This window comes from Perca fluviatilis, chromosome 14 (assembly GCF_010015445.1).
Source record: "Perca fluviatilis chromosome 14, GENO_Pfluv_1.0, whole genome shotgun sequence".
In the NCBI taxonomy this organism is placed as follows: domain Eukaryota; kingdom Metazoa; phylum Chordata; class Actinopteri; order Perciformes; family Percidae; genus Perca; species Perca fluviatilis.
In genome coordinates this window covers 21,064,876-21,092,241 of record NC_053125.1, presented here as the reverse complement: position 1 = coordinate 21,092,241, position 27,366 = coordinate 21,064,876, and the positions used below count along the sequence as shown (strand labels likewise).

The window sequence follows — 27,366 nt, the reverse complement described above, 5'->3', positions numbered from 1 at the left end:
TTACGTTTCCGTGACTTCGTGGAAAGAACGGGACAGTTGAGTTTAGGAAAAGGTGTCGGGTGGGCTTACGCTTCCGTGCCGCAGCAATAACTGGACGGTTAAAGACACACGCGGGACACGAATCCCGGTCTCCTGGGTGAAAGTCCTGTGTTTGACCCATCCACCACCCCGACCAACTTCCCTAAGTGGAATTTCCCTCTTACATACTACTCACTAAACCCAGTGTAGATGCTGCTCTCCCCGGTAATTTCTACAAACACGCTGAAGGGTTTTTCCGTTGCTTCAGATGCTGACAGCCACTGACAGCCACTGTCCAAAGGTCCGTATTTTACAAGTTTGGACTGAGAACGAATCGACATGTTTCTTGACATCCATACATGTACAATGAGGAACTTGCACGTTTGTGATTTATGCACATCCATCTTGAGAAGCAAGATATGTGTAATGAATAACATCTTGTATAAAAAAGAAAACTAAAATTAAAGACCTCATTTAAAAGTTAGTCCTGAATCATTGGTTACATCTTGTTTATCTAGAGAATGTAAGTTGCACAGTTGGGAGCTGGTATTCTTGAAGTTGGCAGTTAAAAAAAAACATTAGGCGATATGAAAGATTGTGTGAGAGAAATACAGAAGAAAAGAGTTGTGGTTTCTTTTGTGAAAAAGGAGAGATAATTTTCCACTAAATGTCTGCAAAACTAAATAATTAAGGTGTACAGATGATAAAATTAATGTGTTTTAAGTTTAACAACTTTGTCTCAAAAGCCTACAAGAGAAGGCATTTGATAAGTAGATTTCTCCTGTATTGAATAGAATAGTGTGAATTTTGGTGAAGACGATCTAGTGATAATCTAGGTCACATTTTGTTTCACAACACTCGTTAACCTGGGCATAATAAATTACGTTTTGGCTGCTGCTTTATGACACACATTCATGGACATATTGTTTTAGATGGAAAAAATTGTTGTGGTCTGTGCGCTGAGAGACAGACATTCAAGTCGCGTGTAAGGACAACATGTCCTCAGAACCAGAAATACCAGAATGTTTGAGTGATGTGGGGGAGGAGCTTATTGAGACGGAGTGACTGAGTGTTTAAACACCACATCCTGAACGTTCTGCATCTGTTCTGCATAGGACGATCAGGAGCTCAACATGACAACCCAAACTACAGGTACAATTTAGGACAACGAGCTGCTCCTTTGCTGGGACATTAATTACCATTTTTACGAATTAAAACTTTTTTTATCTACGTTTTGTAAAGTTTGCTGTAGACAAGACGATCTTCAATCTGATTATATGAATTGTGTTTTCTTCAACTCTTTTACTCAAAAATATATTCATATATTGTGTCTTGTAATCTCATGGAGGCTTGTTTTATTAATATTATTTATATAAAATAATGAAATAATGAACATGGGGTTATTTCAGTTCAGTTCAAACTATAATATCCTAGGTCTACATGAACAGTCTATATTGATTTCAATGAATGCAGCACATTACAACACAAACTTGCATAAAAAATGTCCAAAACTATAAATAACAGGGTTGTGATGGATATATAAACTATAAAACACTTGGATGATTTTGCAATTGTTGTTTTTATCCAAATTCCTTTGTCATGTGTGGTTAGTTTTTCTAACGTCTGTCTTGCAGGCTACAAGGAATAATTTGGCACAATTATGAAAAATTTTAGAGTATGGTGCATTCCTTGGTAAACTTTCAAAATATCGTTTTATTTAGTGATGAAATCTTCCTGTGCCCAATATTACACTGTGTGCAAACATTTCACTCCGACATGAACGTTTAAGTACTATAATTTGTTCTTTTTCTTCAGTAACAATTTTGGCGCTTGATGAGCCGTTTAAGGAGCAGTTCAATTGCTGCATCTGTCTGGACATCTACACCAAGCCTGCCACCATCCCATGTGGACACACCTTCTGCCTGGACTGCATCGACGGCTTCTGGGACACTAAGACCAAGGCTGAGTGTCCGCTGTGCAAAGAGACATTCAGAAAGCGTCCACAACTCAGGATCAACCAAGGATATGAACAAATCATTGAATTATATAAAAGGTTGGTTTCTTAAGAGGCTTACAAAGACATAAAAAGCTAAATATATAAAATTGAGAATTAACATGTTTAATTTGAATCAAAAGGTCTCAGGAGGAGAATGTTGCGTGTGGGAAGCAGGAAAACTTCCCCCAATCCCACTTTTCGAGCCTGAAGAGATTCCCTGTGACATCTGCCATGGAGAAAAGCCTCCATCTGTCAAGTCTCCATCAGTCAAGTCGTGCCTCCTGTGCCAGGCCTCTTATTGTGAACTTCACCTCACACCACACCTGAGGGATCCAGCGCTGCACAGACACCAACTTACTGATCCGGCCACCTTCGCCACCAGTCACCTCTGCAGAAAGCACCATGAGCCGCTGACAATGTTCTGCAAGAAGGACCATAAGCCTGTTTGTGTTCAATGCACAGAGAGGGAACACAAACACCACAAGACCGTCCCCATGGAGGAGGAGAACAAGAGGGTCAAGGTGAGGAAACGTTTATTTCATTAACTTCCTTTAAACTTAGCCTCTAAATGAGCCAACTTTCCTTCTTTTGTACGAATATAGAAACCTGTTTCTGTATTTTGTTAAGTGGGAAAAATAACTCCGTCAACATTTAAGACTTTGAAACTTTTTTTTTTTTTTTTGCATCATTATTCAAAATTGTATATTTGTTTTTACCTTTTGCAGATTCGTTTGAGAGAGATGATATCCACCATTCAACCAATGATCCACACCAGACTGAGAAAAGTGAAGGAAATACAAAATTCTGTGTCTGTAAGCAGAGTAAGTTATTGTTTGGATGCATTTTCAAAAAAAGCTAACTGGCCAAGTTTGTCTGTTTTTATCTGTAAATTAAATTAATTCATTAAATGTTTCTATTACCAGGAAATCACAGAGAGGGAAATAGAGAGCAGCGCAGATCTGCAGCATGCTGATAAGCGCCCCCGCACACAGCATGCCGGGCTGGTCGAGGAGCTGGAGAAGAGGCAGCAAGAAGCTGAGAGGAGAGCTGAGGAGCTGTTCCAGGAGCTGGAGGAGGAACTCAATGATCTGCAGATGAGGAGCAGCGAGCTGCAGCACCTGGAGCACACTCGGAACCCTGTTCACCTCGTACAGGTTAGATACCTCCACTGCATTTATACTGATCTGAATCAGCATTTTAAGAACTGTACTCATGAGAAACCTGTGCATCCTTCCCCATCTTTAGAGTTTCCCGTCTCTAAGGCGAATTCCCTCATACTAGAGAGTGGTCTGAGGTCGCAGTCCACTCAGATAACTGCATGGGGGTGGTGATGAGAGCCGTCTCCAAGCTTGGAGACATCTGCCAGGAACTTGCCAACAAACTGTCTGCAGAAGGTCGGTACATCTTTTGGCAGAAAATGATTATCTACATCTCAAAATGACTAAAGATTGTTGTGAAAATCAGTGCTTAAAAATAACCTTTTACTTCTACCTTTTGCAGAAACAGACAAGATGGATCAATATGCAGGTATGTTCACAATCACACATCCACTGCTTATTTCTATAAACTAGTTTAACCTTGGTTAGTTCCCATTTTTATTACCTGACTCACTGTTTTCTTCTTTCTTCGTTTCTGCAGTCAATGTCACTGTGGATCCTGAGACTGCTTGGGCCGGGCTGGTCCTTTCTGCAGACAGAAAGAAGGTATTGTCTGACTTTGGATCATTAAATTAAATGTGTAAAGAGCACAGTCTTTCTAGGAAACTAGTAGTTCTTCAGAGTAGATTGGATTTTTCACATTTAGAGTCTGTAAAGACAGTGAATTTTTCAGAAGCTGGTTGAGCTTTTGCATTAAAAACATCCCCTGCTGTGGGACATTTTACTGTAAAAGAGGAGGAAATTATGAGACATGTTGTGACGTGAAAATTGGAAAGGGTTGGATTTTTGAAAATCAATTCAAAGGGCTCAAGATAAAACTAAAATGCTCTGAATGGGAAAATGACAAGGTTATTAATTGCTACTTATGAGGCTAATGTTTAGTAAGATGAAGTATGATGATGATGATGATGATGATGATAACAATGAATATGTTAATTAACAGGTGAGAGTCAGCAGCAAGAAGAACAATTCTCCACTCCCAGACAGTCCTCAGCGCTTTGACTCCCGGCTCGTGTTTTGGGGAAACAAAGCTTTGCATCTGGAAGACGCTACTGGGTTGTTCAGGTGAGAAGATCAGAAACAAGAAAACACACTTTAAGCTAGCTGTGTATTTAAACAAATCCAGTTGAATGTGTCCTGCCACCACAGATGTACAAAAGCGGCTTTCACAGTTAACGACCAATTTCCGATAAGACCAGCAGGATACAGGGTTAGGGTTAGGGTTACTAACCCTAACCCATAAGAAATTACATTTTTGTCTAAAACAGGTATGGGAATTTCTGACCCAAATGTGACTCAGTTCTTGCCTTTGATCGTTGTAGTGTTTCCACAAATTGGTAGTTTTTCACCTTTAACATCAATAGGAGTCAAGCAATTTAAATCAGTTTCAACACGCACACATTTACTCTATTTGTATTTCAAGCTCTTCTCTACTGTATTTTTCAGTTGAAGAGACATTACCAACATGACATTATTTGAAACGATATTGTATCTGTTTTTACAAATAAGCTCTTTATTTGTTCCTCCTTATATCCTTATGTAGCATTAAACCACATACTTTTTCCTCCTGCTTGTTGTGAAAGACACCAGGCCACAGTTTTTAGCAAAAATGATCTTATGTTAACATCAGCTAACAGAAACTCTGCAAGTAGGTAAATAGCAAAACAGTGATTCTGAGATGCTTTGACCCATGACAGTTTGAGAACAGTGGTGCTGTCTGTTCTACACCTGCATTATCTTGATGACAACCAAGAAAAGGAACATTCTGTCCTTATCAAAGTTGTCTCACTGTTTGACGTGAATACAAAGAAATATTTTTGGCAGGTGTGTGTAGTATGTTTGTGTTGGCAAATAGAAGTATTTCGAGTTCAGTCTGGGTGTGTGTTGGAAATAAAGTCAATAACATGAAAAAAAAATTTATTTTGTTGGAAATAAATGACATTGTACAGGAAAATTCTAATAAATCACACAAGACACTAGATATATTACAACCTTTAATTCCAGCAAGTTCTACATGTAGTAAATTCTAACACAGCCCTGACCTAAAGAGAGTTACAGCACTAAACTACAGATAAAGGAATCCTGCATGTCTGACTCTATTCTGGACATTGTGTTTCAGGTTGGGGATAAAACAGACTGGGATCTTGGCGTGGCCAGGGAGTCCATCAACAGGAAGGGGCCATCACGGTCCGCCCCGACAGCGGTTACTGGGCGATTTCCGGAGGAAAGGTAGCAGTCTCAGCGCGTCGTGCCGGTCCCTCCGTCACCCTCCACCTCCAGGAAAACCCCCAAGAAAGTGGGCGTGTTCCTGGACTACGCGAAGGGTCGGTGTCCTTCACGACGCAGAAGGAAAGACCCACATTTACACTTACGGAGCGGACGTGCGCTGAACTCCCCTGACTCTACCCGTACTTTAACCCTTGTGTTCAAGAAGATGGGAAGAACACCGCCCCGCTGATTATCTGTCCTGTTGACGGAGGAGTCAGGGAATGACGGGACATAACCCTTGAGTCAGCTGCATGATGTGTCATAAGAAAGGATGATGCTAACTGATGTAAAAAAAATATATATATATTATATATATTAGGCCTATATTTATTGTACTGCAATAATATTTGACCAACACTGGCCTGCAACAGGCCAACATCCATGAGTAAAGATTTTTATTTTATTATTCAAAATAATCTTTACAAAATTATATCGCACTTGTACATAAATGTAAATAAAATGTGTAAATGTTGTTGAATGCACTGCAAAAGGTCATTCCATAGCCTAAATGGGCAATGGAGAACTTAAAATTGTGAAACTGAAAATAAAAGTTACGTATTGAAGATAACAATTGTGAGATTGTGTCATTTTGCAGATTGCTTTTTTTATTCTCTCTGGTTTAATTGCAAGTGTTTAAGTTTAACATCAATTCAATTCTGCCTAAGAATTTGTATATATTTTGATTTATATGTTTGATTTATTTCTAATTGATTTTGCAATTTGTTCAAGTTGCACCACAAAATGAATAGTTGTTTCAACTGCAAAGTCTTTGTCTTGTTCAACCTTTATTTCCTCAGTTTGCATGTTATTTTCAACTACTTATTACACGCTCAGTTATAAATATAAATACTGTTTGTATTGAACACAAAAAGATACCGCCCCACTTTGTATTTGTGGAACATGACATACAGACTTATTGTACATAGTTTTTTGGGAGCCACCCATCCGCCCCAACCTCCTCCCTATCTCATACTAGGTGCTCCAGTATATTTCTAACAGGGTTCAAAATTAGCACCATCTACCAGCCAATTGCTGGTAAAATACACAAATGGCTGGTAGTTTGGCTTCACTCACCAGCCAAAAAGAACAATGGTGAAATTTGAAATTTCACTAGCCAATTTGGCTGGCGGACGAAAAAGTTAATTTTGAACCCTGAGTACTAAGGCGTAATGTTACAAACATACTGATTTCAAACCAAACCACAATCTCTTTTTTTTGGTGCCACACGGCAGAGTTTTTGTGTTTGGTTATAGTTTTGTGCAAGTATGTTTTGGTTTGCTGTGTCTTACAGTGCCTTGCAAAAGTATTCGCCCCCTTGAACTTTTCGACCTTTTGGCACATTTCAGGCTTCAAACATAAAGATATAAAACTGTATTTTTTTGGGGAAGAATCAACAAGTGGGACACAATCATAAAGTGGAACGAAATTTATTGGATATTTCAAACTTTTTTAAGAAATAAAAACTGAAAAATTGGGCGCAAAATTATTCAGCCCCTTTACTTTCAGTGCAGCAAACTCTCTCCAGAAGTTCAGTGAGGATCTCTGAATAATCCAATGTTGACCTAAATGACTAATGATGATAAATAGAATCCACCTGTGTGTAATCAAGTCTCCGTATAAATGCACCTGCTCTGTGATAGTCTCAGAGGTCCGTGTAAAGCGCAGAGAGCATCATGAAGAACAAGGAACACACCAGGCAGGTCCGAGATACTGTTGTGGAGAAGTTTAAACTCGATTTGGAAACAAAAAGATCTCCCAAGCTTTAAACATCCCAAGGAGCACTGTGCAAGCGATAATATTGAAATGGAAGGAGTATCAGACCACTGCAAATCTACGAAGACCCCGGCCATCCCTCTAAACTTTCAGCTCATACAAGGAGAAGACTGATCAGAGATGCAGCCAAGAGGCGCCCATGATCACTGCGGGATGAACTGCAGAGATCTACAGCTGAGGTGGGAGACTCTGTCCATAGGACAACAATCAGTCGTATACTGCGCAAATCTGGCCTTTATGGAAGAGTGGCAAGAAGAAAGCCATTTCTTAAACATAAAAAGTGTCGTTTAAAGTTTGCCAGAAGCCACCGGGGAGACCAAACATGTGGAAGAAGGTGCTCTGGTCAGATGAAACCAAAATCGAACTTTTGGCAACAATGCAAAAAGCAACACAGCTCATCACCCTGAACACACCATCCCCACTGTCAAACATGGTGGTGGCAGCATCATGGTTTTGGTCTGCTTTTCTTCAGCAGGGACAGGGAAGATGGTTAAAATTTATGGGAAGATGGATGGAGCCAAATACAGGACCATTCTGGAAGAAAACCTGATGGAGTTCAAAAGGAAAAGCAAAAGACCTGAGACTGGGACGGAGATTTGTCTTCCAACAAGACAATGATCCAAAACGTAAAGAAAAATTCCTACAATGGAATGGTTCACAAATAAACATATCCAGGTGTTAGAATGGCCAAGTCAAAGTCCAGACCTGAATCCAATCGAGAATCTGTGGAAAGAACTGAAAACTGCTGTTCACAAACGCTCTCCATCCAACCTCACTGAGCTCGAGCTGTTTTGCAAGGAGGAATGGGCAAATATTTCAGTCCCTCGATGTGCAAAACTGATAGAGACATACCCACGCGACTTACAGCTGTAATCGCAGCAAAAGGTGGCGCTACAAAGTATTAACTGAAGGGGGCTGAATAATTTTGCACACCCAATTTTTCAGTTTTTTATTTGTTAAAAAGGTTTGAAATATCCAATAAATTTCGTTCCACTTCATGATTGTGTCCCACTTGTTGTTGATTCGTCACAAAAATTACAGTTTTATATCTTTATGTTTGAAGCCTGAAATGTGGCAAAAGGTCGAAAAAGTTCATAGGGGCGCGAATACTTCGCAAGGCACTGTATTTATTCCTGATATGTCATCTGTTTTGCGTGTTAATTTATTTGCTGTGCTTTAATAATTGATTCACTTTCTGTTTGCATTGTTTGTTTTGTTGTGTTGCTTTAGCCCTGGCATGCTTTTATTTTGTAGTGTGTGATTTGCATGCTTTTATTTGTAGTGTTTGATTAGGGCTGTGTGCCATTACTTCAACTTCCTCTACCCATGTGTTTAATTACCATTGATGTTTCGCCAACTGCGGGTTTTGGTGAGGCTTATGGCCGCCGGGCGCAGGACGAGCGTTTCATATCGTAGAGCGAGGTTTGCCGAGGAGGAAGCTGAAGGTAAAGACAACAGATCGGTGCGGCTGTACCTGCGATAATGGACTCTGATGCGATAACCAAGCTGAGCTCCCTTACCTTTATGTTTTTTATGTAGAGATTTAATTTGAGACATTTTTCTTTTTTTAAAGGTTTTTGTTTTTGTTTTTGAAGCCTCACTTGCTTTGCTGAAATACATTATGATGTTGTATTATAACCTCTTTTTGTCATTCGTTCCTTGGGTTCCACTGCTCTCCCTTGCATAAAAGAACCTGTGCCTTTTTTTAAAGTAACTTATTTTATGTATTTTAAAGGTGGCGTTGTCGAGCAACACACTTAATATAATTAAGTGTGTTGTCTAATTTTGTCTAACTACCGTAACCCCCCCACCCTTCGCCATACTAACCAAGTAGTATTTTGCCTAAACTGATCCAAGCTACAACCGTTTCACAACGTTAATGTCACACAGTTGTGTGAGGTCCTTTGTTACCAGTGTAACCCTTTCACCATAGGCTCGAAATATGAAAAAACACTTTATGCAGCAATCACAGTGTTACACCCTTGGATTACTTGATAACATGGTGAAAGAGACATCTCAGTGTATAATAAATCTGTCTAGGGTAGATAGGACTCTCGTTATGACTTTGGTAACTAATGAGAGGCTAGGGGAACAATCCTAATTTAATAACAAAACAATACTAACTTAAGGCTCAATATATATTAATTAACCCATCTAGTTTTACAGTATAATGAGAAACAACACAGATACCATATCTCGGTTCAACTTTGTATTCACGGAATGCAGGATTCAATTCACGTTAATACAGGGAAATCACAATATGAAAATAAAATAGAAACAGATAGACCCGGGCCGTTTAGTTTTTAGTATTTTTGTACCTGAGTGCACTTTTTGTTTTAGTTCGTTCTTTTAGCAAGCTTGCATTAAATTTCGTTGCGCGCTTAAAGTTGGAGCTCAGGATGAAAAGAAGAGCGAGGCCACCAGTAGGCCTACCTCTGTAGAGCGAGAACAGTTCCTACCGCGCCCTCTCTCCAGACCGTTTCAGTCCGCACAGAAGCTGAGCAGCAGAACCTCCGTAGTAACACCTCCGCGTCGAACTCCGAAACCTTTTCCCGGCCACAGTCTCCGCTCCGTCCGTGCCGGCAAGAAGGCGGCCGTCGTCTCTCCGGTGATGGTGGCGTGTTAGCTAAGCTGGCTAGCTGCTTCAGTCCGATGAAACCACACTTGGCGCAGCAGTAAACAGTGTCGCCCCACACTCGTAGAGCGATAAAGGAAACAGTTCGCAGTCTTATGTATTTAAAATGCACATTAAAACGCTAGGCATATACGTTTTGTCTCTCACTATGTACTCAACTCTGCTCTACTCTACACCCTCGTGTTTCTCCTTTTCCTCTCCCTCCTTCCTTTTTTCTTCTTGCCGTGATCCCCAGAGGTCAACAGGAAATCAAACTCAGGTCATCTCTAAAGTAAATAATTAAGTTATTTTTTCTTTTACTAAACAAGCATTAACACATCAGAAAATATTACCTGCAAATAACTTTATGAACAGAATAAAACTTATTGATTTCAATAAATGTAGCCTAATGCACATTAACATAAACCAAAGAAAGGTTATGCATATCAATAACCCACATATTTAAGAACAGAGAAAAATACAAAATAACTGATGTGAATCAGGTTATTACACTCACCCCTCACCAATATAAGACATGACCCTCATGACTTAGTGCTTTTATAAAAACATAAGCAAACATGGCACAACATAAATTGTGAGGGTTTTTTTTTTTTTTTTTTTTTGGTTTTTTGAATAAAGCTAGCACCTATGACTAGGTTATAACAGGGGAACCTATCCACTTATAAAGGCAAGAGACATATCTCACAGAGTGAGCTGCTAAGATGCTTGGATGTCCTGGTGTGTCATATGTTAATCGAAAAGGAGCTCTTCTGGCTCTTTGAGTTCGTCTGGTCTCGTTTTCAGTTTCTGTGCTTTCTTGAAGGGAGTGATTCTCTACATCCAAGGTTGCATCTCTTTGGATTGTTTCTTGTGTCTCTATTGTTTCTGTTAGCTCAGCTTCTCCTTTGTGTCTCAATAGATTCTGGTCCATTTTCTCCTTCATCCGTTTCCACAATATCTTGCATCACTCCTGACTGTATCACCTCTGGTTGTCCAGTCATTTTATTCAATACAAGATCCAAATCCAGGCTAAATGGTTCTGACATTTCTTCATCCACTCTATTCCCGGGGATTCTGACAGGTAAGTCATACCACATCCCAAGCTCTTCATTTTCTGAGTCTGTGTACTCTTTTTCATCACAATCGTCTGGTTTCACTTCTCCTTCCCCAGATTTGTTGTCTGGTGTTTGCTGTGACATTTTGCCATCTTCTGGTATATCTTTGTGACGTGTCTTCCTTCTCCTTCGGAGGACTCTCCTACTAGGCGTAGGATCAGCAACAGGAACTGGGTCCAGACGCACTGTCTGTCCTAGAGGCAGAAGGTGATTTCGATGGAGAACTTTGACGGGTCCGCTACAATCTTCTGGTCTCACCCGGAACACTGGTAAGTTTGGCATCTGACTTTCCACTACATAAGGAGTTGAAGCCCAGCGATCTGCCAGTTTATGCTTTCCCTGCAATCCCAGATTCCTTATCAAAACTCTGTCTCCAGGCAATAGCTGCGAGTAACGTATCTTCTGGTCATACCTCCGCTTATTGCCTTCATTCTGCTTGGCGGCAGTGGATTCTGCGAGTTCATATGCAGCTTTCAAGTCCTTCCTCATATCTGTCACATACTTGAGGTAGGTTTCTTGTTGTGTGCCGTCGCTGGATGTTCCAAAACACAAATCCACAGGCAATCTCGCCTCACGTCCAAACATTAGGTAATAGGGCGAAAACCCAGTGGCCTCATTTGGAGTGCAATTGTAGGCGTGGACAAGGTGGCCAATGTGCTGACTCCACTTTTTTCTACCGGTTTGCTCCAGGGTCCCCAGCATGTTTAACAGTGTCCTATTAAATCTCTCAGGCTGCGGATCCCCTTGAGGATGATAGGGCGTAGTTCTTGATTTCTCAACCCCAAGTGTACTCAGTAACTGATGAATAAGACGACTCTCAAAATCCCGTCCTTGATCACTGTGCATCCTCTTTGGCAATCCATAATGGACAAAGTATTTCTCCATTAACACTTTAGCCACCGTAGAGGATTTTTGGTCCCTTGTTGGAAAGGCCTGAGCATAGCGGGTATAGTGATCAGTAATGACCAGGACATGTTCTGTATTTCTCGAGTCCGGTTCGATGGACAAAAAATCCATACACACAAGGTCTAAAGGTCCATCACTTTGCATATGAGCGAGCGGAGCAACTTTCTTGGGTAGAGTCTTTCTCTTTATGCACCGCACACAGGATTTGCAGTAATCCTCGACATCAGACTTCATCCGTGGCCAGTAAAATCTATCTTTAATTAGCCCGTATGTTTTGTCAAGGCCCAAATGACCGGAGTCATCATGCAGTGATTTCATCACCATCTTCCTGTACTTTTCTGGCAAGACCAGCTGAAAACGGCAGTGTTTGCCAGGTGGACTGGTGATGCGATACATGACTCCTTCTTTTAGCTTTAACCGATCCCACTCTCTCAGAAGCAGAGGGCAAAATGGATGCCTTGTCTTATCCACGTGCGTTGCATCTCCACTGCTGAGAGCTGAACATACTTCGCCAAGGCCAGGATCTTCTTGTTGAGCATTTGATAGCTCTGTAGGACTTAACAGAGGCATCCCCTTGACACTCAGGGTAGAAATATTGCAGTAGGCTTGTGGGATGGCATGTATAGAGAGTCCCAGGTGGTCAACTGCTCTATCAGGACATTGGTTTTTCTGTTTAGTCACCACAGACATCTGGCACATGGCTCTCACACCGGTTGCAGGTACATCTTTCCACTCCTGTCCGTGGGTTGGTGTGGGGTGTAAGCGAGATAGAGCGCCTCAGCACCAATGTTTTGAGCACCTGATCTGTACTTGAGACTGAAGTCGTAAGTGGACAATGCGGCAAGCCAGCGGTGACCCGTAGCATCTAACTTGGCAGACGTCAACACGTAGGTTAACGGGTTGTTATCCGTTCTCACTTCAAACGTTGTCCCGTACAGGTAATCATGCAATTTGTCCACCACCGCCCACTTCAAGGCCAAAAACTCTAGTTTATGGGCCGGGTAATGTCTCTCAGATGGGGAAAGGCTTCGACTAACGAAGGCGACTGGTCTTAACCCTTCTCCTTGGTCCTGATACAACACGCCACCTAGACCTTCTTGGCTAGCATCCACATGCAGCACATATGGTAGTTGTGGGTTTGCGAAGGCCAACACAGGAGCTTGGGTAAGCCTCTGCTTCAGCTCCTGAAAAGCTACTTCACATTTTTCATCCCACCTACAACCAAAAGGCTCCGACGGGTTTAGGTAGGTGTTGCCCTCTTTCATCTTAGCCTTCTTGGCAGCGGGTGGGTAGCCGGACAACAGCTGGTTCAATGGATAGACCACTTTGGAGTAATCCTTCACAAAGCGTCTGTAGTATCCACAGAACCCAAGAAATGACCGCAAAGCAGTCACAGTAGTTGGTCTGGGCCAGGTGGTTACAGCTTCAGTCTTCTTTGGGTCTGTGGATACTCCATCTTGAGAGATGATATGTCCCACATAAGTCACGGATGGTAGACAAAACTGGCATTTATCCAGTGACAGTTTGAGACCCTCGGTCTTTAGGCGGTCAAGCACCTTTAACAGCCTTGCCTCGTGCTCTTCAAGGGTTGCTCCAAACACGATAAGATCATCCAAATAAACTAAGACTTCCAGCAAATTCATATCCCCAACAGTTTGTTCCATGATCCGCTGGAAAGTTGCTGGAGCCCCTGTCACTCCCTGTGGCATCCTTTCAAACTGATAGAAGCCAACTGGGCAGATGAAAGCTGTTTTCTCTTTGTCAGCTTGATCCATAGGCACTTGGTAGTATCCACTTCGGAGGTCTAGCACACTAAACCACTTGCTTCCACTCAGACATGCCAATGCATCTTCAATCCTTGGCACTGTATACTGGTCAGGAATAGTGCGTCTGTTTAATGTCCTGAAGTCCACACACATCCTAATCTTTCCATTCTTCTTCCTCACCACCACAATGGGTGAAGCGTAAGGACTTCGTGAGTCAGTGATGATCCCAGCAGCTTTCAGTTGTGAAAGATGCTGTCTCAATGCCTCGACGTCAGCAGGTGGCAGCCGACGCGACCTCTCTCGAAACGGTTTGTGCTCAGTGCATTTGATAGTGTGGTGTGTACTTCTACAGCAGCCGACATCAAACTCATGGGTCGAGAAAACCTCCCTGTGTTCCATCATTTTCCCCACTAATCTGTCCTTCCATTCCTTAGGGACTGGCGAATCTCCAAAGTTGAAGGAAGATGGGGTTACTTTCTCAGCTGACTCAACATTGGACTCTTTATTTACAGAATGAGATGGCATGACGTCGACGGGGAACAGATGAGCAACTGGCATTCCCCTGATCAATGTGATTTCTCTTGCTGACACATTTCTGACCAGCACAGTGATCTTCTTAGACATCACACCGGATGCCTGCAATTCCGGTCTTACCAAGAGCCCTTCCGGAAACCGCGGTTCTTCTGCAGGTTCATCAGGTGAGTCCACAAGTATGGCATGAGTGCTCAGCATTCCTTGAAACTTTGGCACACCTGTCACTCTGGCTACCCCTCCAGGACGCAAAGTAATAGGTTTATTTTGTGTGAACCACACCGTTCCTCTCTTGTTGTCGTCTTTATCAATAAAATCATCAGATGGGAGCTCTGCAAGCTCTTCAAAAACCTTTCTGAAAGTAGGGTGAATGTGCATTGAGCTTAAGACATTTTCTCCTCTTCTTTCTTTACAGCTCTTAAGTAGTCGTCTCACGGTCGGTGTGTTTGTACCAACAAGCATGGAAGCTTCACCTTTCACAACTGGGTCGGGACAGACCAACACAAGGGCATCAATGGTCTCAGTCAGTCCTACGTCAGCTTCCAAAAACTCCAACTTAAGTGACAAATAGCCATCATAGGGGTAATCAGAAGAACTAAGACCCCATAATTGCAAAACACTGATGGGTGTCAATGGCAGGTGTGTCAAGTATCTGTCGTAGAAAGATCTGTACAGCAAAGTGACTTGAGAACCACTATCGAGTATGGCTTTAGCATAAATGCCCTCAATCTGCACTGGTACAGCAGAGCTTGGCCCCACTAAGCCTTCTGGTATAGCGTCTTCAACTTTCTCGTCTGGATTGATGCACTTGGTGGAACGTGTTTTCACCAACGGGTTGCCAGGCCGTTCCTTTACTGGTTCCCGCGGTAGTTTAACGACTTCCTTGTCAGTTTGATTAGGCGCTTGTTGACTTTCTTGAGGTTTTCGTCACCTTTACAATCCCGCTTATAACGTCCATCCTCCCCACATCTGTAACAAAATACTCTGGATCTTTCATCATCATTGCCAACCCTTTGTGAGGTTTCGTTACTCCTGTATCTTGCCGTGATGGGGATTTCAGGCTGTGGACTTTGGGTGTCGGGCTGTGTTGCAACTGTAGCAGCTTTGAAGCTAATCATTTCAGCTTTCATGACACTAATTTCTTTTCTCAGTTGTTCCATTTCAGGATTGACTTTCGTTTCAGAAGCGGGCTTGGAAACAGGAGTAACAGTGTTAGATATCACTGTGCTCTTGACATCATTCCTAGTCTGAAGCATGTCCTCTTCCTCTCTTACCTCTTTTAACAACTCATTGAAAGTAGGAGGATCTCGCAGCTTGTGTGTCATACGGATGCGAAGGGCAATCATGTCTTGTGGCAATGCACCTCTCACAATCTGCTCGATGCGGAGTTGATTCATTTCAGACAGCTCCACTCCCCCTTTCCGGAACACACAGTGTAGCAGTTTATCCAACCTAAGCAAGAAGGCAGACATTTTCTCCCCTTCACATTGAAATGTGTGTCTGAATTTTACAAGAAGGTCAGCTGGACTCTCAGTAGTTCCAAAAGCTGTTTCCAAAGCTTGCATGTAGTCATATGAAGTAGCACTGGGGTTCTGCGCCCGTAGAAACCTAACTATGTCAGCAGCAAGACCTTTTAGACTTTCTACTATCCTTTGTTTCTTCACATTGTCACTGCATTGCCATTCCTCCAACAAATGCATTGTCTGCTCCGCCCATGCATCATATTCTTCTTCCCCACTGGGGGTAGGTTTTACACCAGAAAATGTGCGGAGCTTTCGGTAACTTTGAGTATCGGCAGGCACAGTGTTGCATTTATCCACCAGAGAACTGATTGCATTAATCAATGCAGTGTTCATGTCAAGGGGTGAAGGGTTGAGTAGGCCTTTAACGTCAGTCATGGATTTTCCTTCATGCTTTAGAAATGTCAAGAGTTTAGCTTCAAAATCTTCACCCTCCACAAGAGCAGGGAGCACATGGGCAGGCCAGGGTCCAGCCCCTCCAGGAAGCCCAACACGATCAGGTAAGGTATGTTTAGTAAGGTCAGTGGATGTCTGAATCAACACAAAATGTGTCTTGGAGGCTGTATCTAGGCAGCGATCAACTATCTCAGTCTTTCCTAAAACTTTAACTAGACTCAGAGCTTCAAACAGAGTATCATCTGTGACATCGGTAGCAACATCACTTAACACTACTGCATTTTCACGACCTAACTGCTTCCTTTTACACCAAGCTTCAATCTCAGCAGCATCCATTTTGTGTGCTCAAAACAAACAGGGAATGCACAATGTTAATTACACAGCTTATGTATTCTACGTGAAAGGGTCAATCTGCACTCAACATCAAAACATCTATAAATTTACACAAAAAAAAATGATCCCAGACGAGCCCCCAAAAATGTAACCCTTTCACCATAGGCTCGAAATATGAAAAAACACTTTATGCAGCAATCACAGTGTTACACCCTTGGATTACTTGATAATATGGTGAAAGAGACATCTCAGTGTATAATAAATCTGTCTAGGGTAGATAGGACTCTCGTTATGACTTTGGTAACTAATGAGAGGCTAGGGGAACAATCCTAATTTAATAACAAAACAATACTAACTTAAGGCTCAATATATATTAATTAACCCATCTAGTTTTACAGTATAATGAGAAACAACACAGATACCATATCTCGGTTCAACTTTGTATTCACGGAATGCAGGATTCAATTCACGTTAATACAGGGAAATCACAATATGAAAATAAAATAGAAACAGATAGACCCGGGCCGTTTAGTTTTTAGTATTTTTGTACCTGAGTGCACTTTTTGTTTTAGTTCGTTCTTTTAGCAAGCTTGCATTAAATTTCGTTGGCGCGCTTAAAGTTGGAGCTCAGGATGAAAAGAAGAGCGAGGCCACCAGTAGGCCTACCTCTGTAGAGCGAGAACAGTTCCTACCGCGTCCTCTCTCCAGACCGTTTCAGTCCGCACAGAAGCGATGAGCAGCAGAACCTCCGTAGTAACACCTCCGCGTCGAACTCCGAAACCTTTCCCGACCACAGTCTCCGCTCCGGTCCGTGCCGGCGAAGAAGGCGGCCGTCGTCTCTCCGGCGATGGTGGCGTGTTAGCTAAGCTGGCTAGCTGCTTCAGTCCGATGAAACCACACTTGGCCAGCAGTAAACAGTGCCGACTCACACTCGTAGAGCGATAAAGGAAACAGTTCGCAGTCTTATGTATTTAAAATGCACATTAAAACGCTAGGCTATACGTTTTGTCTCTCACTATGTACTCAACTCTGCTCTACTCTACACCCTCGTGTTTCTCCTTTTCCTCTCCTCCTTCCTTTTTTTCTTCTTCGCGTGATCCCCAGAGGTCAACAGGAAATCAAACTCAGGTCATCTCTAAAGTAAATAATTAAGTTATTTTTTCTTTTACTAAACAAGCATTAACACATCAAGTAAAATATTACCTGCAAATAACTTTATGAACAGAATAAAACTTATTGATTTCAATAAATGTAGCCTAATGCACATTAACATAAACCAAAGAAAGGTTATGCATATCAATAACCCACATATTTAAGAACAGAGAAAAATACAAAATAACTGATGTGAATCAGGTTATTACACCAGCAAAACAAAACAGTCAAGAAAATCAAACTGGTTACTTCTGCACAGCAATCAAAATATAACTTAAAAACACAACTCTCTTCCGGCAGGTCACATCAGGGATTCTCTTTCTTTGTCCTCCTTTTTTCTCGCCTGCACCTGTTTCGCGTCCACCTTTAACAAGCACGTCATTAGATCCTGTGGCCAATCATGAGCTGTGGGGGGGGTAATCACAGCTGCTTCTCATAATCCTAATTCCAAGTCCAACTAACAATTAGAAAAAAACAGCAAATCCACAAACCCATGGAATTAATAACTACTACTACTGAAAATTTGGTAACGAAACGTAGTTCCTTTTTCAATTCGGCGCAACGTTACTTTTCCCAGGGACAGATTTGACAGCGACACTGCCTTCTCAGCTGCACGCTCACAAGCTCCACACGGTACGTGACAGAGGCTGGTAGCAGAGCCATCATGGCAAGAAGCAGCCAACGCTTCCTTACTTACTGAGAGCATTTTAAGCTTTGTGGCTTCTTGCTGGACGGTGCTCTGAGCGGAGAACTACTAGACACATGCCACTACATCGCTGAGGACTGGAGGTTAAATCGGCCGTCCTACAAACAGAGCATGCCAGGCAGACGCAAAGCTGACAACCTCACAGATGGATGCGGTGGAGATGGGCTCATAACACCGCTACTACTCCGGTGCAGCGCCGCGCAAGGATTTCCAGAAAAGAGGCTTCATATGTATACGACAATGCACGGACCATCGTGGCTGCATGACCGGTACAAGTCGCTACAGGCATTACATACACACTAACACTGTGTAAAGGCCCTGACACACCAACCTGATGGCAGAAAAGGCAGTCGGACTGATCAGTCGGCTCCCTGATGTCCAAAAGTGCCTTAGAACACACCGAAGCGACGCCGACTTGAGCGTACTTTCTGCGCGTGCGTGAGACATAATACAAAAAATTTAAACCGGAAATGACGAACGCGTCACGTGGGTCTGGCTTCTCCAGCTGACCGATAATGGCGGCTTGTTCGAAATACAATCTCGTATTTTACGAAAATAGTTCACTGAAACGTGTTTCTGAAAACATTTTAAGCGAGAAATAGGCCATACCGTTGCTGAATCTGTCTTCATTTCAGATCGACAAAGATTTTCGTCAGATTTTGAGAGGCGTTCGTCACTCATCCCACTCGCCATTTCCAGGTTAGCACTCCACCAATCAGATTGGTCATTGAGTCCGACTTCCCCACCCTCCGACCCAGCAAGTCAGGTCGGCCAAAGTGAAGGCCGACGGCCCCTCCGACGGACATCGCACGGAACACACCAAACAGACTCCGAGTCACCAACCTGCGCGCGACTGTCCTACGGCCCGGTTATCCGGGTTGGTGTGTCAGGGCCTTTACGCCGATGACCTGCCGATGTGCATTCAACACGAGCTGGACTCGTTCATAATGAATCAGCCATCACTCTGTGAGTAGGCTAGAGAATCCAGTCTGCAGTGTAGTTCACTTCACTGATAAACCATAGATTGGCTTTATGGTCAAAGATAGTTTTTGTATAATTAACTTCAGTCTCTGCCAGAGACACCTGCTTATAAAAGTAACGAATAAAGTAAAAAGTTACCTTTAACAGGGGGTAACTAAGTAACTAAGGGTAAACTAACTTTTTTAAGAAGAAATGAGTAACGAGCAAACACTACTTTTTAAAAGTAACTTCCTCAACACATGCTGGTGAACATACTGTAGCGGAGCATTTAGCAGCTAAACAACCAGATACTTCCTTCAGGAAAAACTGTTTAACAGAGTTAAACGAGAGTGAATATTGGATTAATATTCATTAAGTAGACACAAACACGACTCCTAATGAATGATTAAGTTGCTCCGTAACTGCTGGACGTGTTTGCTCACCATATCAACTTAAAATAATGACACCATGTTGTGTTAACTAAAAAAAGTCTAAAAAATTCTAAAAAGTCAATTATTGCAAATACAATTTTGAGGTACTTGTACTTTATTTAGACAACTGTAAGTATTTCCTTTGTACTTCTACTTTATATTGCAGCATTGCTACTTTTAATCAACTGAAGGATCCAAACTTGAATACGACTGGAGAGTCAGCTGAAAGTAGATTCTCTAAAGAAAGCAAGGCGGTTCTGATACGAATTGGCCAAATATTATTTTGCACACGTGTATTCTGTGTCAATGCGGGGAACGCAAAAGAATTTCCCTCTGACGCACGTGTGACTATTTATCATGCAAGTTGTTTTTTGTTTTTTGTCATGAAAATAAAAGTGGATCTAGGCTAAGCAGGTTTGTCTTCCTTGAAAGTTTGCAGCAACACAAAGCTCTGTTAATCTGGTCATCTAATCAGAATCAATCAAATTTTTTTCATGCTTGACAGTCTGCAGATACCTTTAACCTTTTGTTTCGTGAGAAAGAAATCAACATGTTCAAAAAAATGTTGACCTGTCTCTCTTAGTTACGCTGTTGTAGTTCTAGACTGCCGGGGGACTTCCTTCCTTTGACACACTGAGCTGCTCTCTCCTCTCCCTTTCTATTACCATTTGTGTGCATCCCGTCCCAGAAATGCTTGTTATTAATTGCTTGCGGGAGTTTACGCCCCGGAGTCCTTATGTTTTTTCACCCAGCGTATTTCCTTGGAGAACGTTGGCACCAAGATCTTGGTTGCAGCTGTCGCCGTGGTCCTGCTGCACTCCCTGCTAAGCTCTGCGGTGCCCTGCAATGTCATGCTGCGTCCTGCTGAACCCTGCTGCTTCCTGCTACGTCCATCCATGCTCTGCTGGGCCACGCTACATCCTGTAAACGCCCTGCAGCGCACTGATATGACATGAACTACTACGACTACCATTTGAAGTCACTGTTCCATTATTAATGTGACTATTATTGCCACTGTTCATCACATCCCCAACCGGCACCGTCAGACAACGCCTGGGTCTGTCCGAGGTTTCTTCCCAAGAGGGAGTTTTTCCTCGCCACTGTCGCACTGCTTGCTCTTGAGGGAATTACTAGAATTGTTGGGGCTTTGTAAATTATAGAGTGTGGTCTAGACCTACTCTCTCTGTAAAGTGTCTCGAGATAACTCGTGTTATGATTTGATACTATAAATAAAATTGAATTGAATTGAACACATTCTCACTCCCATCTCGTAAAATACGGACGTCAGGTGCCTTTCTTGTTGTGATAGACGCTAAAAGTCTCCTTTAGCACCATATAATGCGCTTGAACTAAACATCCTTGGTCGGGACTATTGGCGTCCCTTTTTACGCCGTTGGGTTAAGGAAAAGGTCGTGGGTGGGCTTACGTTTCCGTGACTCGTGGGAAGAACGGGACAGTTGAGTTTAGGAAAAGGTCGTGGGTGGGCTTACGCTTCCGTGCCACGCAGCAATAACTGGACGGTTAAAGACACACGCGGGACACGAATCCCGGTCTCCTGGGTGAAAGTCCTGTGTTTGACCCATCCACCACCCCGACCAACTTCCCTAAGTGGAATTTCCCTCTTACATACTACTCACTAAACCCAGTGTAGATGCTGCTCTCCCCGGTAATTTCTACAAACACGCTGAAGGGTTTTTCCGTTGCTTCAGATGCTGACAGCCACTGACAGCCACTGTCCAAAGGTCCGTATTTTACAAGTTTGGACTGAGAACGAATCGACATGTTTCTTGACATCCATACATGTACAATGAGGAACTTGCACGTTTGTGATTTATGCACATCCATCTTGAGAAGCAAGATATGTGTAATGAATAACATCTTGTATAAAAAAGAAAACTAAAATTAAAGACCTCATTTAAAAGTTAGTCCTGAATCATTGGTTACATCTTGTTTATCTAGAGAATGTAAGTTGCACAGTTGGGAGCTGGTATTCTTGAAGTTGGCAGTTAAAAAAAAACATTAGGCGATATGAAAGATTGTGTGAGAGAAATACAGAAGAAAAGAGTTGTGGTTTCTTTTGTGAAAAAGGAGAGATAATTTTCCACTAAATGTCTGCAAAACTAAATAATTAAGGTGTACAGATGATAAAATTATGATGTTTTAAGTTTAACAACTTTGTCTCAAAAGCCTACAAGAGAAGGCATTTGATAAGTAGATTTCTCCTGTATTGAATAGAATAGTGTGAATTTTGGTGAAGACGATCTAGTGATAATCTAGGTCACATTTTGTTTCACACACTCTCGTTAACCTGGGCATAATAAATTACGTTTTGGCTGCTGCTTTATGACACACATTCATGGACATATTGTTTTAGATGGAAAAAATTGTTGTGGTCTGTCGCTGAGAGACAGACATTCAATTCGCGTGTAAGGACAACATTTCCTCAGAACCAGAAATACCAGAATGTTTGAGTGATGTGGGGGAGAAGCATCCGCTTATTGAGACGGAGTGACTGAGTATTTAAACACCACATCCTGAACGTTCTGCATCTGTTCTGCATGAGGACGATCAGGAGCTCAACATGACAACCCAAACTACAGGTACAATTTAGGACAACGCAGCTGCTCCTTTGCTGGGACATTAATTACCATTTTACGAATTAAAACTTTTTTTATCTACGTTTTGTAAAGTTTGCTGTAGACAAGACGATCTTCAATCTGATTATATGAATTGTGTTTTCTTCAACTCTTTTACTCAAAAATATATTCATATATTGTGTCTTGTAATCTCATGGAGGCTTGTTTTATTAATATTATTTATATAAAATAATGAAATAATGAACATGGGGTTATTTCAGTTCAGTTCAAACTATAATATCCTAGGTCTACATGAACAGTCTATATTGATTTCAATGAATGCAGCACATTACAACACAAACTTGCATAAAAAAATGTCCAAAACTATAAATAACAGGGTTGTGATGGATATATAAACTATAAAACACTTGGATGTTTTTGCAATTGTTATTTATCCAAAGTCCTTTGTCATGTGTGGTTAGTTTTTCTAACGTCTGTCTTGCAGGCTACAAGGAATAATTTGGCACAATTATGAAAAATTTTAGAGTATGGTGCATTCCTTGGTAAACTTTCAAAATATCGTTTTATTTAGTGATGAAATCTTCCTGTGCCCAATATTACACTGTGTGCAAACATTTCACTCCGACATGAACGTTTAAGTACTATAATTTGTTCTTTTTCTTCAGTAACAATTTTGGCGCTTGATGAGCCGTTTAAGGAGCAGTTCAATTGCTGCATCTGTCTGGACATCTACACCAAGCCTGCCACCATCCCATGTGGACACACCTTCTGCCTGGACTGCATCGACGGCTTCTGGGACACTAAGACCAAGGCTGAGTGTCCGCTGTGCAAAGAGACATTCAGAAAGCGTCCACAACTCAGGATCAACCAAGGATATGAACAAATCATTGAATTATATAAAAGGTTGGTTTCTTAAGAGGCTTACAAAGACATAAAAAGCTAAATATATAAAATTGAGAATTAACATGTTTAATTTGAATCAAAAGGTCTCAGGAGGAGAATGTTGACGGTGTGGGAAGCAGGAAAACTTCCCCAATCCCACTTTTCGAGCCTGAAGAGATTCCCTGTGACATCTGCCATGGAGACAAGTCTCCATCAGTCAAGTCTCCATCAGTCAAGTCGTGCCTCGTGTGCCAGGCGTCTTATTGTGAACTTCACCTCACACCACACCTGAGGGATCCAGCGCTGCACAGACACCAACTTACTGATCCGGCCACCTTCGCCACCAGTCACCTCTGCAGAAAGCACCATGAGCCGCTGACAATGTTCTGCAAGAAGGACCATAAGCCTGTTTGTGTTCAATGCACAGAGAGGGCACACAAACACCACAAGACCGTCCCCATGGAGGAGGAGAACAAGAGGGTCAAGGTGAGGAAACGTTTATTTCATTAACTTCCTTTAAACTTAGCCTTAAATGAGCCAACTTTCCTTCTTTTGTACGAATATAGAAACCTGTTTCTGTATTTTGTTAAGTGGGAAAAATAACTCCGTCAACATTTAAGACTTTGAAACTTTTTTTTTTTTTTTTGCATCATTATTCAAAATTGTATATTTGTTTTTACCTTTTGCAGATTCGTTTGAGAGAGATGATATCCACCATTCAACCAATGATCCACACCAGACTGAGAAAAGTGAAGGAAATACAAAATTCTGTGTCTGTAAGCAGAGTAAGTTATTGTTTGGATGCATTTTCAAAAAAAGCTAACTGGCCAAGTTTGTCTGTTTTTATCTGTAAATTCAATTAATTCATTAAATGTTTCTATTACCAGGAAATCACAGAGAGGGAAATAGAGAGCAGCGCTCAGATCTGCAGCATGCTGATAAGCGCCATCGAGAGACAGCATGCCGGGCTGGTCGAGGAGCTGGAGAAGAGGCAGCAAGAAGCTGAGAGGAGAGCTGAGGAGCTGTTCCAGGAGCTGGAGGAGGAACTCAATGATCTGCAGATGAGGAGCAGCGAGCTGCAGCACCTGGAGCACACTCGGAACCCTGTTCACCTCGTACAGGTTAGATACCTCCACTGCATTTATACTGATCTGAATCAGCATTTTAAGAACTGTACTCATGAGAAACCTGTGCATCCTTCCCCATCTTTAGAGTTTCCCGTCTCTAAGACGACTCCCTCATACTAGAGAGTGGTCTGAGGTTGCAGTCCACTCAGATAACTGCATGGGGGTGGTGATGAGAGCCGTCTCCAAGCTTGGAGACATCTGCCAGGAACTTGCCAACAAACTGTCTGCAGAAGGTCGGTACATCTTTTGGCAGAAAATGATTATCTACATCTCAAAATGACTAAAGATTGTTGTGAAAATCAGTGCTTAAAAATCACCTTTTACTTCTACCTTTTTGCAGAAACAGACAAGATGGATCAATATGCAGGTATGTTCACAATCACACATCCACTGCTTATTTCTATAAACTAGTTTAACCTTGGTTAGTTCCCCTTTTTATTACCTGACTCACTGTTTTTCTTCTTCGTTTCTGCAGTCAATGTCACTGTGGATCCTGAGACTGCTTCAGGCTGGCTGGTCCTGTCTCCAGACAGAAAGAAGGTATTGTCTGACTTTGGATCATTAAATTAAATGTGTAAAGAGCACAGTCTTTCTAGGAAACTAGTAGTTCTTCAGAGTAGATTGGATTTTTCACATTTAGAGTCTGTAAAGACAGTGAATTTTTCAGAAGCTGGTTGAGCTTTTGCATTAAAAACATCCCCTGCTGTGGGACATTTTACTGTAAAAGAGGAGGAAATTATGAGACATGTTGTCACATGAAAATTGGAAAGGGTTGGGTTTTGAAAATCCAATTCAAAGGGGCTCAAGATAAAACTAAAATGCTCTGAATGGGAAAATGACAAGGTTATTAATTGCTACTTATGAGGCTAATGTTTAGTAAGATGAAGATGATGATGATGATGATGATAACAATGAATATGTTAATTAACAGGTGAGAGTCAGCAGCAAGAAGAACAATTCTCCACTCCCAGACAGTCCTCAGCGCTTTGACTCCTGCGTCTGTGTTTTGGGGAAACAAAGCTTTGCATCTGGAAGACGCTACTGGGTTGTTGAGGTGAGAAGATCAGAAACAAGAAAACACACTTTAAGCTAGCTGTGTATTTAAACAAATCCAGTTGAATGTGTCCTGCCACCACAGATGTACACAAGCGGCTTTCACAGTTAACGACCAATTTCCGATAAGACCAGCAGGATACAGGGTTAGGGTTAGGGGTTACTAACCCTAACCCATAAGAAATTACATTTTTTGTCTAAAACAGAATTGGGAATTTCTGACCCAAATGTGACTCAGTTCTTGCCTTTGATCGTTGTAGTGTTTCCACAAATTGGTAGTTTTTCACCTTTAACATCAATAGGAGTCAAGCAATTTAAATCAGTTTCAACACGCACACATTTACTCTATTTGTATTTCAAGCTCTTCTCTACTGTATTTTTCAGTTGAAGAGACATTACCAACATGACATTATTTGAAACGATATTGTATCTGTTTTTACAAATAAGCTCTTTATTTGTTCCTCCTTATATCCTTATGTAGCATTAAACCACATACTTTTTCCTCCTGCTTGTTGTGAAAGACACCAGGCCACAGTTTTTAGCAAAAATTATCTTATGTTAACATCAGCTAACAGAAACTCTGCAAGTTGGTAAATAGCAAAACAGTGATTCTGAGATGCTTTGACCCATGACAATTTGAGAACAGTGGCGCAGTCTGTTCTACACCTGCATTATCTTGATGACAACCAAGAAAAGGAACATTCTGTCCTTATCAAAGTTGTCTCACTGTTTGACGTGAATACAAAGAAATATTTTTGGCAGGTGTGTGTACAGTATGTTTGTGTTGGCAAATAGAAGTATTTCGAGTTCAGTCTGGGTGTGTGTTGGAAATAAAGTCAATAACATGAAAAAAAAAATTATTTTGTTGGAAATAAATGACATTGTACAGGAAAATTCTAATAAATCACACAAGACACTAGATATATTACAACCTTTAATTCCAGCAAGTTCTACATGTAGTAAATTCTAACACAGCCAACCTAAAGAGAGTCACAGCACTAAACTACAGATAAAGGAATCCTGCATGTCTGACTCTATTCTGGACATTGTGTTTCAGGTTGGGGATAAAACAGACTGGGATCTTGGCGTGGCCAGGGAGTCCATCAACAGGAAGGGGGCCATCACGGTGCGTCCCGACAGCGGTTACTGGGCGATCTGCCGGAGGAAAGGTAGCAGTCTCAGCGCCTGTGCCGGTCCCTCCGTCGCCCTCCACCTCCAGGAAACCCCCAAGAAAGTGGGCGTGTTCCTGGACTACGAGGAAGGGTCGGTGTCCTTCTACGACGCTGAAGGAAAGACCCACATTTACACTTACAGCGGGTGTGACTTCACTGAGCTCCTCTACCCGTACTTTAACCCCTGTGTTCAAGAAGATGGGAAGAACACCGCCCCGCTGATTATCTGTCCTGTTGACGGAGGAGTCAGGGAATGACGGGACATAACCCTTGAGTCAGCTGCATGATGTGTCATAAGAAAGGATGATGCTAACTGATGTAAAAAAAAATATATATATATTATATATATTAGGCCTATATTTATTGTACTGCAATAATATTTGACCAACACTGGCCTGCAACAGGCCAACATCCATGAGTAAAGATTTTTATTTTATTATTCAAAATAATCTTTACAAAATTATATCGCACTTGTACATAAATGTAAATAAAATGTGTAAATGTTGTTGAATGCACTGCAAAAGGTCATTCCATAGCCTAAATGGGCAATGGAGAACTTAAAATTGTGAAACTGAAAATAAAAGTTACGTATTGAAGATAACAATTGTGAGATTGTGTCATTTTGCAAATTGCTTTTTTTATTCTCTCCGGTTTAATTGCAAGTGTTTAAGTTTAACATCAATTCAATTCTGCCTAAGAATTTGTATATATTTTGATTTATATGTTTGATTTATTTCTAATTGATTTTGCAATTTGTTCAAGTTGCACCACAAAATGAATAGTTGTTTCAACTGCAAAGTCTTTGTCTTGTTCAACCTTTATTTCCTCAGTTTGCATGTTATTTTCAACTACTTATTACACGCTCAGTTATAAATATAAATACTGTTTGTATT

At 41.6% G+C, this 27,366-nt stretch overlaps 1 protein-coding gene and 1 pseudogene across 1 annotated transcript; both read left to right on the top strand.

Annotated features, from left to right (window-relative positions):
* Window positions 1–1,137: 1,137 nt before the first annotated feature.
* On the top strand, window positions 1,138–6,007 carry LOC120573680 (annotated as a pseudogene).
* Window positions 6,008–22,159: 16,152 nt separating this feature from the next.
* Window positions 22,160–27,074, top strand: LOC120573066 (E3 ubiquitin-protein ligase TRIM39-like). Its single transcript, XM_039822498.1, has 10 exons — window positions 22,160–22,242; window positions 22,905–23,142; window positions 23,226–23,607; window positions 23,811–23,906; window positions 24,009–24,242; window positions 24,334–24,481; window positions 24,589–24,615; window positions 24,724–24,788; window positions 25,180–25,302; window positions 26,359–27,074. Exons 1-10 carry the CDS (start codon window positions 22,224–22,226, stop codon window positions 26,728–26,730), a joined length of 1,704 nt encoding a protein of 567 aa, XP_039678432.1. The 5' UTR covers window positions 22,160–22,223; the 3' UTR covers window positions 26,731–27,074.
* Window positions 27,075–27,366: the final 292 nt, after the last annotated feature.

What these genes read in the sequence shown, in the direction of transcription:
- LOC120573066 (XM_039822498.1), top strand. An exon ending in AGGAGAACAAGAGGGTCAAG is followed by an intron (nt 23,608 to 23,810) that starts GTGAGGAAACGT and finishes TACCTTTTGCAG; the next exon opens with ATTCGTTTGAGAGAGATGAT. An exon ending in TGTCTCCAGACAGAAAGAAG is followed by an intron (nt 24,789 to 25,179) that starts GTATTGTCTGAC and finishes GTTAATTAACAG; the next exon opens with GTGAGAGTCAGCAGCAAGAA.